Source organism: Myotis lucifugus, unplaced genomic scaffold (assembly GCF_000147115.1).
Source record: "Myotis lucifugus unplaced genomic scaffold, Myoluc2.0 scaffold_312, whole genome shotgun sequence".
Classification (NCBI taxonomy): domain Eukaryota; kingdom Metazoa; phylum Chordata; class Mammalia; order Chiroptera; family Vespertilionidae; genus Myotis; species Myotis lucifugus.
The window spans coordinates 1,158,807-1,171,977 of record NW_005871360.1 but is presented as its reverse complement, the minus strand read 5'-3'; the positions used below and the strand labels follow the sequence as shown (position 1 = coordinate 1,171,977).

General features: G+C 39.6%; 1 protein-coding gene across 1 annotated transcript in view; it reads right to left on the bottom strand.

The window, feature by feature from the left end:
• Nucleotides 1-13,171, bottom strand: part of ZRANB3 (zinc finger RANBP2-type containing 3) — a gene marked incomplete at its 3' end in the record, with an annotated part of 216,291 nt that overhangs the window by 159,791 nt on the left and 43,329 nt on the right. Inside the window, exon 2 of the mRNA XM_023764016.1 lies at nt 10,189-10,356. Coding sequence (XP_023619784.1) covers nt 10,189-10,349 — 161 coding nt within the window. The remainder of the gene's footprint in view (nt 1-10,188; nt 10,357-13,171) is intronic.

Below are 13,171 nucleotides of genomic sequence, written 5' to 3'. Positions count from 1 at the left end.
CCCTCCACGGGCCTTGCTCTGTGTGTGACAGGGTAGAGCCATAACCTCCCCATTGGCCCTGCCCTGAGTGTGACAGGGTGCAGCGCCCCAACCCCCTGATCCGCCCTGCTCTGTGTGTGACAGGGGGCGGTGCCCCAGCTCCCCTGATGAGCCCTGCTCTGTGAGTGACAGGGGGCAGCCCCCCAACCCCCCTTAATGGGCCCTGGTTCTGTGCGTGAAAAGGGAAAGGGAGCCCCAAACCCCCCTGAAGGGGCCCCGGCTCTTGTGAGGGAAAAGGGGGGGAAGTCCCCAAACCCCCCTTGAAGGGGCCCCTGTCCCCGGGGAGTAAAAGGGGGGGGGGGACCCCCCCCCCCCCTGAGTGCACAAATTTTTGTGCACTGGGCCTCTAGTATTATATAAAGCTATAAGTATAAAAATGGTCTATGGATCCAAACTACAAACCTTTCAAATTACTAAAAGTGCATATTAAACATGAAGAACACTTGAATTGCATAGTCATCTAAAGGGTGGGGAAATAGTAGGTTTACAGTTGTGGGTATGCAAAACAGTTTATTCTTGCATTATTGTTTATTAATTATTGTATTATTTCCCATAAGAACAACTTCAAACATACTTTTGCCCCACCCTGTATTTAGTGAATCATCTAGTGATTATACAGTAACAGTTTTAGAAACAGAAACCATAACAACTATTATGATGACAGAATTAAAACCAAATATAGCTCTAATGTCAATGAATAAAAGTGAGATTAATACTACTTAAGAGAAAAGACAAACTAAATCACAAAGTGAAATCTAACTTTGAAACTTAACAACTCATCTAAAGGAAAATATCTCAAAAACATTGAAAATATAAAGATGGTTAAAGGCATCCTAGAAAAATATGGTCAGAAAGCAATAGTTGCTGGGATAGAATTACACAAGATTAAATTCAGAGTACAAGGAAGGAAGGAAGGAAGGAAGGAAGGAAGGAAGGAAGGAAGGAAGAAAGAAAGAAATTTTATAAGGTTATTTTATAATGATAGATCATAATCCCAAATAAATGAAAATTTAACAGTAAGATTTGTGCTATCAGTACTGTAGTGGTTTAGATATGAAAATTTAACAGTAAGATTTGTGCTATCAGTACTGTAGTGGTTTAGATATTCTAAAAACCCTTTCCTTTGCCTGGCTGGTGTGGCTCAGGGGTTGAGCATCTACTAGAAGGTCAGGATTCGAGACCTGCTCAGGGCATGTGACCAGTTGCAGGCTGGATCCCAGTGGGGGGCATGCAGGAGGTAGCTGATCAATTATCTCTCCCATCATTGATATTTCTCTCTTCCTCTCCTTTCCTCTCTGAAATCAATAAAAATATATTTAAACAAAATTTAAAGGAGCACCATCTCCACCTTTGGAAAAAAACACCACTACCCTTTCCTTTGCAAATACCTAGAAATGCTAACCGAGATAAAATACTATCTTTTAAAATGCAGAGAGATCTAAAGAAAAGTAAGAAAAATTTATAATAGAAACAAAAGAGAAAGTCAAGCCCACAGGACACAATGAATATGTCTGCAGACAGCATCAACAGGGAAACTTAAGACTTAGCCAATCAGAGCAATAGGAATACATCTTAAATATGCACAAAGTATATAGTGGAAAAGTGACTCCTTAAGAAAACTTGAGCCTAAGAATGCTACAAAAAAGTGAAAATGGAAAAGGAATGACAATAGAAAAAGAAACCTATAGCAAAAAGAAGCCACCGGGAAATAGATTTATACATATATGGTCAATTGCTTTCTCACAAGGATGCCAAAGTAATTTATGAAAATAGACTTTTCCACATACGCTGTGGAATAAATAGGTATCAGTATTAAAGAAAACTGAACCTAGAACTCTTATGTCACCCCATACACAAAAATTAATTTGAGATAAATCTTCTATCAAAAAGTAAAGGCTAAAACTATAAAGTTTCCCGTACAAAACATAGAAGACCATATTGGGGTAGGAAAACATTTTTGATGACAATATGAAAAGTACTAACCATATAAGATAAACTTAACAAATTAGATTCTATCAAAATTAAATATTTCTGTTCATCAAAGGATATCTAAGGAGAATTAAAAGACAAGCTATAGACTGGTAGAAAATATTTATAATACATATATCAGGCAAAGGTTGTGTATGCAGAATATAAAAATAACTCCTACAAATGAATAATAAAAAGACAACAAAACATGGGCAAACATTAATACACATTATTTATAATATATGCGAATATACAAATAATATATTATATATATATGAATAGCCAGGGAAAGACGTCAACATCATTAGTCATTAGGGAAATACAAATTAGCCTATCTAATAATAGACAAACATGGTAATTGACCGTACCTTCGCTATGCTTCCCATCGGCTAATCAGGGCTATACACAAATTAACTGCCAACAAAGATGGCAGTTAACTGCCAACAAAGATGGCGGTTAATTTGCATATGTAGGCGCAATGCTTGGAGGCTAAAGGAGAAGGATGGAAGAAGCCACCTGCCACTGACGGTGATCGGAAACCCAGGCGGCAGGCAAGAGCCAGGGGGCAGGGCAAAGGTGGCCCTGCCACCCGGCCGGATCGGAGAACCGGGGCGCCTTTGCCCCGCCCCCCAGCTGGTGATCGGAGAAGCCAGTCGGGGCAGAGAAGAGGCAGCCCTGACCCCTACGTAGATCACGAGCACCTTTCAAACTGCGCGGGTAAAACTCCACGAGACCGGGTCCTGACCGCTACATAGATCGCGAGCACCTTTCAAACTGCGTGGGTAAAACCCATGAGACCGGGTCCTGACCGCCATGTAGATCGCGAGCACCTTTCAAACTGCGTGGGTAAAACCCATGAGACCGGGTACTGACCGCCATGTAGATCGTGAGCACCTTTCAAACTGCAAACCCCCTGAGACCGGGTCCTGGCCGCCGCGTAGATCACGAGCACCTTTCAAACTGCGCGGGTAAAACCCCCTGAGACTGGGTCTTGACTGCTACGTGCTGCAAGCACCTTTCAAACTGCGCAGGTAAAACCAGTGAGACCGGGTCCTGGCCGATACATACCGCCACGTAGATCGCGAGCACCTTTCAAACTTCGCGGGTAAAACCGGGTCCTGGCCACCACGTAGATCGTGAGCACCTTTCAAACTGCAAACCCCATGAGACCGGGTCCTGACCGCCACGTAGATCGCCAGCACCTTTCAAACTGCAAACCCCATGAGACCGGGTCCTGACTGCCACTTAGATCGCGAGCACCTTTCAAACTGCAAACCCAATGAGACCGGGTCCTGGCTGCCAGGTACATCTCAAGCACCTTTCAAACTGCACGGGTAGAACCCCCTGAGACTGGGTCATGACCGCTATGTGGCGCGAGCACCTTTCAAACTGCACGGGTAAAACTGGTGAGACCAGGCCTCTAGGTGCTGCCACGTAGATCTCGGGTGGCTAGCAGCAGCCTCTTCCCTCCCCCCCCTTCTCGCCCCCCGCCAGTGATTGGAGAAGTACCTGTATTTTTAATAATTTCTTGACATGGTAAAAGGATTTTACATTACGATCCAAGGGTGGTGGGGTGAGGAGAAGGAGCAGCAGAACAATCCAACAAACAAAAAGGGAAACAGAAAAGCATGGTGGAAGGGATATGAAGGGTGGGTAGGGGCATTGCCCAACTAAAATGCAATTGGTTTGTTACTGAGTACTATTCATGGGAAGACAGCATCCTGACTCCTTCTCTATACAGCATATTGGGAGTAAAAATGATGCATCCAGATGGAAATATGATTAGGGGTTGGAAGACAGACAGGGAAAGAAGAAGTTAGAAATAGACACAGAGAGTCACTGGCTGGCTGGCTGCAAATTCTGACTCTCCAGTAGTGATAGAATAAAAAAGTGGGGATATCTCTGGAAGATTCAAGAGATAGGGGGCAACTCTTCTATGGTTTTGAATTGCCCAGCAGATTTCCACATACACACGTGTACACGCCTATGTTTGCATGCACACACATATACACATAACTGACTGCCCTCCCTGGAAGCACAGAAGAAGAAGAAGCCGCCAGAAGAAGAAGCTGCCCACCTTTGTTCCAGGTGCCAGTGCCTGCGGCTGGCTGCAGCCCATGAGATGGACAAGCCACCCGCCTGAGGTCCCAGGCTGCAGCCACCCGGAGAAGCTGCCACCCCTGTGGTCCAGGGCGCCAGCGCCTGTGGCCAGGGAAATAGGTTCCCTCTTCTCCTACTGCAGTCATTACTTCAGTATTCTCCTTCTGAATTTCTCTCCTGAGCTGCAACTCAACTCCCCTTTTCATTGGAAGGATACGGAACAGAGAGAGCAGTGTTAAAAGCTTACATTTTTAAGCCAGTAAGGTTGGTACTTAAACATATAAATGGAAAACTAGAGTCCTTAAGGTAACAAAGGCTACAAAGGACAGGGACAGCACATGACCTATTATATCCAGCAATCCATATGGGGACTGAAAACTCTGCAATGATGACAATTAGTGAAGATATGAATCAACTAAAATAGTTAACAGGGACAATTCTTCCATCTTTGAAAATATCGACATCAAATCTGTTTAAATAGATTTTCATCTGCATAATATAACACATTCTGACAAGACCACCACCACCACCAATGTGGTCAGTGTTGTGCCAATAAATGTTTAATAACTGAGAAACCACCCCCCGAGTGCACAAATTTTTGTGCACCGGGCTACTAGTAATACAATGAGCTACCACTTGAAGACGCATTCATTTTGAATGACTAAGATGAAAAAGCTGACAATACCAAGTACTCACAAAGAGGTGGGGCATCTAGATCTAGCATACTGTATATTGCTAATGGATGGAAAAAGTTGGGCAGTTTTGTTACAGTTAAACAGACACCTAACATAAAACCTAGCAGGAGAATTAAAAATATGTCCACAAAATACTTGTCCAAGAATGTTAAAACCATCTTTTTCCATTATATTCCTAAACTAGAACCACCCCAAATGTCCATCTGTAAGTGAATGAACAAAATAACTGTCCTATATTCAGAGATAAAAACATGTATGAATGTCAAAAAATGTTGAGTAAGAGAAGTCAGATACATATAAACAATCAAGATTCTGTCTGTCAAGTTCCAAAATAGAAAAAAGTAAGATATGGCACAGTATACAGTTATAACCCAATGAATATAATAGGAATCCATGAGTCCATCCTAAGGATAGATGGATGATGGATGGATGGATGGATGGATAAAGATAGCAGTGGGTGAAGGAGAAGTCGGCTGTAGGAGCACAGGGAAGGCTATTCATTATAGTAAAATGCCAATTAATAAATCAGCATTTTACAACTGTCATAGCAAAACTTATTTTAAACAAGAATCATCTATGAAAAAAAAGGGATCATCTATGAATGCTAAATCCAAGAGGGAAAACTGGATAAGAAGAAGCAATATTTGCATGGTCTCAGTCTCTCTCGTTAGCTGTTTGTTAAGTAAGCAACAATTTTACCATAGCAAAAGAGTAACTATATGGTAGAGAAACCATAACACTTTGACAAGTAATCAAAAATAACATTAACAGGAAGAGGCTGACAGATACAGTGTGCCTTCAAAAGCAATGTCCTGAGAAGAACAGAACTTAGCTCTCAGTTATGTACTAATCCAGCAAGGACTGCATAATCTAAATACTATCTTGATAAAACGTAAAAATTTGAGACACATTCTATAAAATAAACTGGACTATATATATATATATATATATATATATATTTGATTTCAGAGAGAAAGGGAGAGGGGGAGAGAGACAAAAACATCAGTGATGAGAGAGAATCATCAATCAGCTGCTTACTACACGCCCCACACTGGGGATCGAGCCTGCAACCTGGGCATGTGCCCTGACAAAGAATCGAACCATTACCTCCTGGTTCATAGGTTGATGCTCAACCACTTAGCCACACTGGCCGGGCAAACTGGCCTATATTCTTTTAAAACATGCCAGTGTCATGAAAGGCTAAGGATCTGTCCCTACATTAAAGGAAACAAAGAGATGTCATTAAATATAATAAGTGATCCTGGACTGAATCTTGGGCTAAAAAAATGCTTACAAAAGATATTACTGGTACAACTGACAACATATATGTAGATTAAAGTATTATATAGAAGCTAAATTTCCTGAATTTGATAAGTATGGCTATATTTTATAAAATAACTTTTTCTAATATTGGAGTTATTTCCAAATAGAAGTGATAGATATCAGATCAGTGGTTGCCTAATTTAGGGGGGTGGGGTTGATTAGAAAGAGGCCTATTCTGGATAATGAAAGTGTACTTTATCTTGACTGAGGTGTTTGAATTAGAATCCATTGAACTATACACCTAACCCTGTGCATTTCATTAAATTTAATTACACCTAATTTTTTTAAAGCCACTAAGGAAACTTAAAGTTTAGCATGAGGCGAAAATTAATCATCACAATTCATAATCATAAGCCTATCTGAAAATTAATTTGGGGTTTTGAATTTAAACTGCCTATCTGACCTGGGAAACCCTAAACTAGGAACTCACTTTACAAATCCTCCCAAAAACAATTTACACAACTCTTTAGGTCTCTTCAAGAATCCCAGAGATTAAGATTATCTAATTACAAAAACAAAATTTTTTAAAAATTAGAAAATACATTGGGAAATAAACCATCATTATGAACAACAAAAAGCAAAATTAGCTTCCAAAGCACTTCAGATATATAAAATAAGTATGTTGTAAATATTTATACAAATAAGAAAATTAAAGCATGGCGAGAAACAGGATACTATCAACATAACCAGGTAGACAGGAACTGGATATGCTAGGACTTAAAAATACACTATATGACATCAAGAACAGAAAATAAAATGTTCCTATTCTCCAATTACAAGAAAGGAAAGGACTGACTGTTCTTTGACATTAGTCAACAAATCCCTAAACTATACTCTGACATTCAGCAAATCCTTAAACACTCCAGCTTTTTAAAAGTCTCCAGACTTCCCCAAAACCTGATACAATACCAACTCTTTGCTTTGTTTAAAGAGCCTGTCTCACAAGCCCAGTTCTCCCTTGCTTGACAAGTAATAAATTCAGCTTCTTTGTTTCAGACATATTGAACAGGTTTTGGTTTCAGGTATTGTGAGTGGTGGTCTCTTCCTTAAGAGAATTTAATAGATTTGTTTAACAGCAAATGATAGGATTGGTAAATAAGAATATGGGTAAACAAAAAATATCCAACCGAGCCACAAAAATCTTAAAAATTAAAAAATTATGAAAAAGAAGGTAAGAGATACTGGGACACCAAGAAAAGGTCTAATATAGTTATAACTGGAGATTAAGGAGTAGAAAAATGGGGCAAAATAATACCTGAAGAGACAGCAAATAAGAATTTTCCAGAATTAATGAATGGCATCTACCCACAGATTAAGCTATAAATACAAAGAAAACCACACGTAGGCATATTATAATAAAATTTTTGGATAGCCAAACAAAGAGAAAACCTAAAAAATAAAAAATAAATAAAGAGGGGTTGGGAGGACATATTGTAATAGCATCAAATATATTAAATACCTAAGAATAAATTTAATGATATATGTAAAAGAAGTATATACTAAAAACCATAAAACCTTATTTAAATTAAATAAAAGGAGGAATCACTGAGATGAAAATAAATGGAGAGCAATGGAAGAATTCACATTCATGGATTAAAATACTTTAAAAATACTCTATATTATAAATATATCAATTCATCCCAAACTGAACTATAGACACAAAACAATCCCATGCACAATCCCAGCAACTTTTTTGTGTGAAAATTGATAATGATTTCTATAATTTACAGGCAATGCAAAGAGCCAACTTCTAGCCTCAAGAACTGTGAGACAATAAATTTCTGTTGCTTAAGCCACCTAGTTGAGGTACTTCATTAAGACAGACCGGGCAAACTAATACAGACAGTAGCTACTTAGTGGAATATATGCACATTTTTTTTACCCAACAATTTCTCTTCTTGGTATATACACAAGAGGAATGTATCCATATTTAAAAAAGATTTATATAAAAATGTTCATAGCATTGTTTTTCTAAAAGCCCCACACTAGAAACAACCTAAATGCTCACCAACAGTAGAATCAATAAATAAATCATGGTATATTTACACAGTGGAATTTTATATGGCACTGGGGATAAACCAAGTATAAACACATACAACAATATAAAAGGATCTCACAATTATGTTGAGTGAAAGAATCCAGACACAAAAAAGTATATACATGGATGATTACAATTACATAGTTGAACACGTAAAAGTAATTTATAGTGTTAGAGGTCAGGACTATGGTGGCCCTTGGAGAGGAGGGAGGTAATAGTGATTGGGAGGGGCAACAGGAAGATTTCAGGGATGCTGGTAATGTAATTCCCTTTCTTGATCTTGGTGATGGCTGTACTGTGAAAATTCTTCAAGTTGTACACTAATGATCTGCACACTTTTCTCAGTTTTTTACAAGCTGAGTAGATGAGTTAAACAGCAGATTAGAACAACTGAATAATGAACAATAAGGGAGATCTTTAAAAACAGATATAATGTAGCACAGACAGAAAATATAAGAAAGATTAATAAAAGTATACAATAGAGTAAAAAGGTCAGGTATAAATCTAATTGAAATTGCAGAAGATAATAAAGAGAATGGATAAGAATCAATATTTGAAGAGATAATAGCTGAGAATTTTCCAGAATTAACATGATACAAATCTCAGATTAAAATGCACTATAATTCGCCCTAGCCGGTTTGGCTCAGTAGATAGAGCATCAGCCTGCGGACTGAACGGTCCAGGGTTCAATTCCAGTCAAGGGCACATGCCCAGATTCCAGGCTCGGTCCCCAGTGAGGGGCGTGCAGGAGGCAGCCAATCAATGATTCTCTCTCCCCATTGATGTTTCTATCTCTCTCTCCCTTCCTCTCTGAAATCAATAAAAATATATATATATTTTTTAATGCACTATAATTCCAGGCAGGATTATTAAAAAAAAACAACAACTGGGTAAATTATTGTAAAACTACAGAACTCCCAAGACAAAGTTAAAATCTTAAAATCAGATACAGATAAAAACAAATGATTTACAAAGGAATGAAAATTAGACGGATTCTTTTTTGTGTGTGTGTGTGTAGTGGTGTGTGGTGGGACGGGGGACTGTTTTGGTTTGGTTTGGTTTGGTTTGGAAATTTTTCAAACTCGCAGAAAAGCCAAACAATAATACAATGAAACATACTTATACCACTTACCAGATTCACTCTGTTAACATTTTGGCTGACACACTCAAAGTTTTTCAAAACAGACACATGTCCTTCCTTTTTGGAAAAATGTAGAAAGTAGGCTGCAAATAGGATTCTTCACCCCAAAATTCTTTATCATCCCAGGAACAAGAAAATTCTATTCACCTACAACACCATTACCTCATCTAAGATAATCAACATTAATTCAATAACATCACTCTAATAGAGTCCAGATAAAAGTTTCTCAGTTATCTGAAAAATGTCCTCTAAAGTTTACCATTGTACTTATTCAGAACCTAATCAAAATGTATGCTTTACTTTCAGATATTGTAGCTCTTCATTATCTCTCAGTTTAGAACATTCTCACTCCTGACACTGAATCATATGAAGAGTTCAGGTCAGTTGTCCTGAAAAAATGTCCCACATTCTGAACTGGTTTGACTGCCTCCTTATGATCATAAGGTCAAGCATTTCCAGGAAGAACACCACTAAGGAATGCTATACACCTTCCGTGCACCACATTATGCCTGTCTAACATTATCCATTTTGTAATTTTTCCCTTTGTAATTCATAAGTCACCTGTAGGGTAATATTTTGAGATTTGGGAGCGTACTTTTAATGGCAACTGTGGAAACCAGAAAACAGCAGACTACAACTTTCAAAGTGCTAAAAAATTACTATCAATGTAGAATTGTATGCCGACCAAAGTATCATTCACAAATGAAGGCAAAATAAGACATATCTCGACATGATCCAGTAAAATAAATTAACAAAAGACTATGTATACCACACACACACACACACACACACACACACACACACAGCTTTGTACAGAGCTTTGATTTTTATAAAACTTGCCAGGCATTTAACATTTGTAGCATGTCTTGAAAAAAGTACCTTACCTGCCATCTCTTTGAAGGGCAAAAGCAATGCCTTCTTTCTGAAAAGGAAGTAGCTTTGCTCTTAGTTTATCAGGCAAAAAATCCAGCTGTTCATAAGATTCACTTGTCAAACAAGAAATCTGAGATGTAAGAGGCTTTTTTATGTTATGAACTCTGGGCATGATGATCCTAAAATCAAAGAAAAAAACAAAAGGGAAGGGGTTAGGGAAATAAATATTAACTAAGTGTATTACAGAGTTAAACATAAATAATAATGTAAGCATACCTATCAGTAGCCTTGATAAACTATCTACATAGATATAAAATAAATCATGTTTCCAGAGTTAGCTATTAAGAAAATTCAGACCACTAAGTTCAAAAGCAACTACTTATTTCCTATCTAAAAACTCAGCATCGGGAGAAACAAAGATGGCGGCATAGGTAAACACCGGAAATTGCTTCCTTGCCCAACCACTTCAAAAATAAAAATAAAAGACAAAACGGACATCATCTAGAACAACAGGAAGGCTGGCTGAATGGAAATTCTACAACTAGAAGGAAAGAGAAAAGCACACTGAGATTCAGAGGAGGTGCGGAAGTAAAGTGCAGAGGTACGAAGGTGCACATGGAAAGGGCTGACAACTGAGTACACGATTGTCTTTTACAATCTGGAGGGAGTCTCAAGCTCCCTACTGCTCTGAACTCCAGTTCCGGGCGAGTCTCTAGGGACCCAGACTCATACGGGGAGAAACTGGACTGTCTGGCATCGGTTCGAACACAAGGGGCGGCTTTCTCTCAGAGGTGAATGCAGTGATTACCGGGACACTGAGACTCGGGGCCCCTTAGGGAAGGACTGAGGAGCAGCCATAGCTGCTTGCTCTGCCCTGTTGATCCCGTGAGACCCCACCCCACCCAAGCTGTGCACAGAGGCTTTTGCATATGAAAGGCCTGGCCCTTTGCAATCTGAAAATTACCTAACAAACTGCAGCTGGGTCAGAGAGACCCAGAACTTCCAAAAGAAGGCCCAAGGCCCCACAGCAGCTTGCATTGCTTCACAGCTGGGCCTCATCTGGGCACCTCCAAACCCCAAACAAAGAAGAGGAATCTGCAAATCTCTCCATAGCTCCTGCTGGGTAGCCTCAGGCAGAGGCTAAATTAGCACCTCCTTAGATCCAAGAGCCAGTGTACCCAGTGGCCAGAGTGAGACCATCCAGATTACAAGTCCTCAGATCCATAAGGGCACACTCAGAGGGCAGACTCAGTGAGCACCAAAGCCCCACTGAAGCAAGTCTTGCCCCAGAAGGGTGTCTTCAGCACAGAAGTTATCCCATTGCAGACACAGCTGATTCTCACAGCCAATTGGCCTGGAGGTCAACTCCTCCAAGTGATACCTACAACAATCAAGGCTTAACTACAACAAGACTGTGCACACAGCCCACAAAGGGGTGCACCAAGAGTGTCCACCTCAGGTAATTGGGGAGGCTGAGCCACTGGGCCCTATAGGACACCTAGCACAGAAAGCCACTCTATCAACACAGGGAAGCATAAAAAATGCGGAGACAAAGAAACAAGTCACAAATGACAGAAATGGAGGAAAGCAAACTACTGGATATAGAGTTCAAAACCACAGGAAGAAGGTTTTTTAAAAATTTTCTAGAAACCGCCGATAAATTTAGTGAGACCCTCAAGAAATCTAGTGAGACCCTCGAGGTTATGAAAAAGGACCAACTAGAAATTAAGCACACACTGACTGAAATAAAGAATATTATACAGAGTTCCAACAGCAGACTAGAGGATCGCAAGAATCAAGTCAAAGGTTTGAAATACGAAGAAGCAAAAAACACCCAACCGGAAAAACAAAAAGAAAAAAGAATCCAAAAATATGAAGATAGTGTAAGGAGCCTTTGGGACAACTTCAAGCATACCAGCATCCGAATTATGGGGGTGCCAAAAGAAGAGAGAAAGCAAGATATTGAAAACCTATTTGAAGAAATAATGACAGAAAACTTCCCCTACCTAGTGAAAGAAATAGACTTACAAGTCCAGGAAGCACAGAGAACCCCAAACAAAAGGAATCCAAAGAGGACTACACCAAGACACATCATAATTAAAATGCCAAGAGCAAAAGACAAAGAGAGAATCTTAAAAGCAGCAAGAGGAAAACAGTCAGTTACCTACAAGGGAGTACCCATAAGCTCTCAGCTGATTTCTCAACAGAAATTATGCAGGCCAGAAGGGAGTGGCAAGAAATATTCAAAGTGATGAATACCAAGAAACTACAACCAAGATTACTTTACCCAGCAAAGCTAACATTCAGAATTGAAGGTCAGATAAAGAGTTTCACAGATAAGAAAAAGCTAAAGGAGTTCATCACCACCAAACCAGTATTACATGAAATGCTGAAAGGTATTCTTTAAGAGGAGGAGGAAGAAGAAAAAGGTAAAGATACAAATTATGAACAACAAATACGCATCTATCAACAAGTGAATCTAAAAATCAAGTGAGTTAATAATCTGATGAACAGAATAAACTGGTGAATATAATAGAATTAGGGGCATAGAAATGGAGTGGGCTGACTATTCTCGGGGGTGGGGGGAAGGGGTGTGGGGGGTGCGGGAAGAGACTGGACAAAAATCGTACACCTATGGATGAGGACAGTGTGGGGAGGGTAAGGGCAGAGGGTGGGGTGGGAACTGGGTGGGGGAGCTATGGGGGGAGGAGAGGAACAACTGTAATAATCTGAACCATAAAGATTTAATTAAAAATAAAATTAATAAAAATAGGTAAAAACTCAGCATCGCCTGGGTGGCTTGGCTCAGTGGTTAAGTGTCATCCTATGAACCAGGAGGTCATGGTTTGATTCCCAGCCAGGGGACATGCCCGGGTTGCGGGCTGGATCCCCAATCTAGGACATACAGGAGGCAGCCGATCAATGATTCCCTCTTATCGTTGATGTTTCTACCTCTCTCTCCCTCTCTGATATCAATAAAAATATATTTAAAAA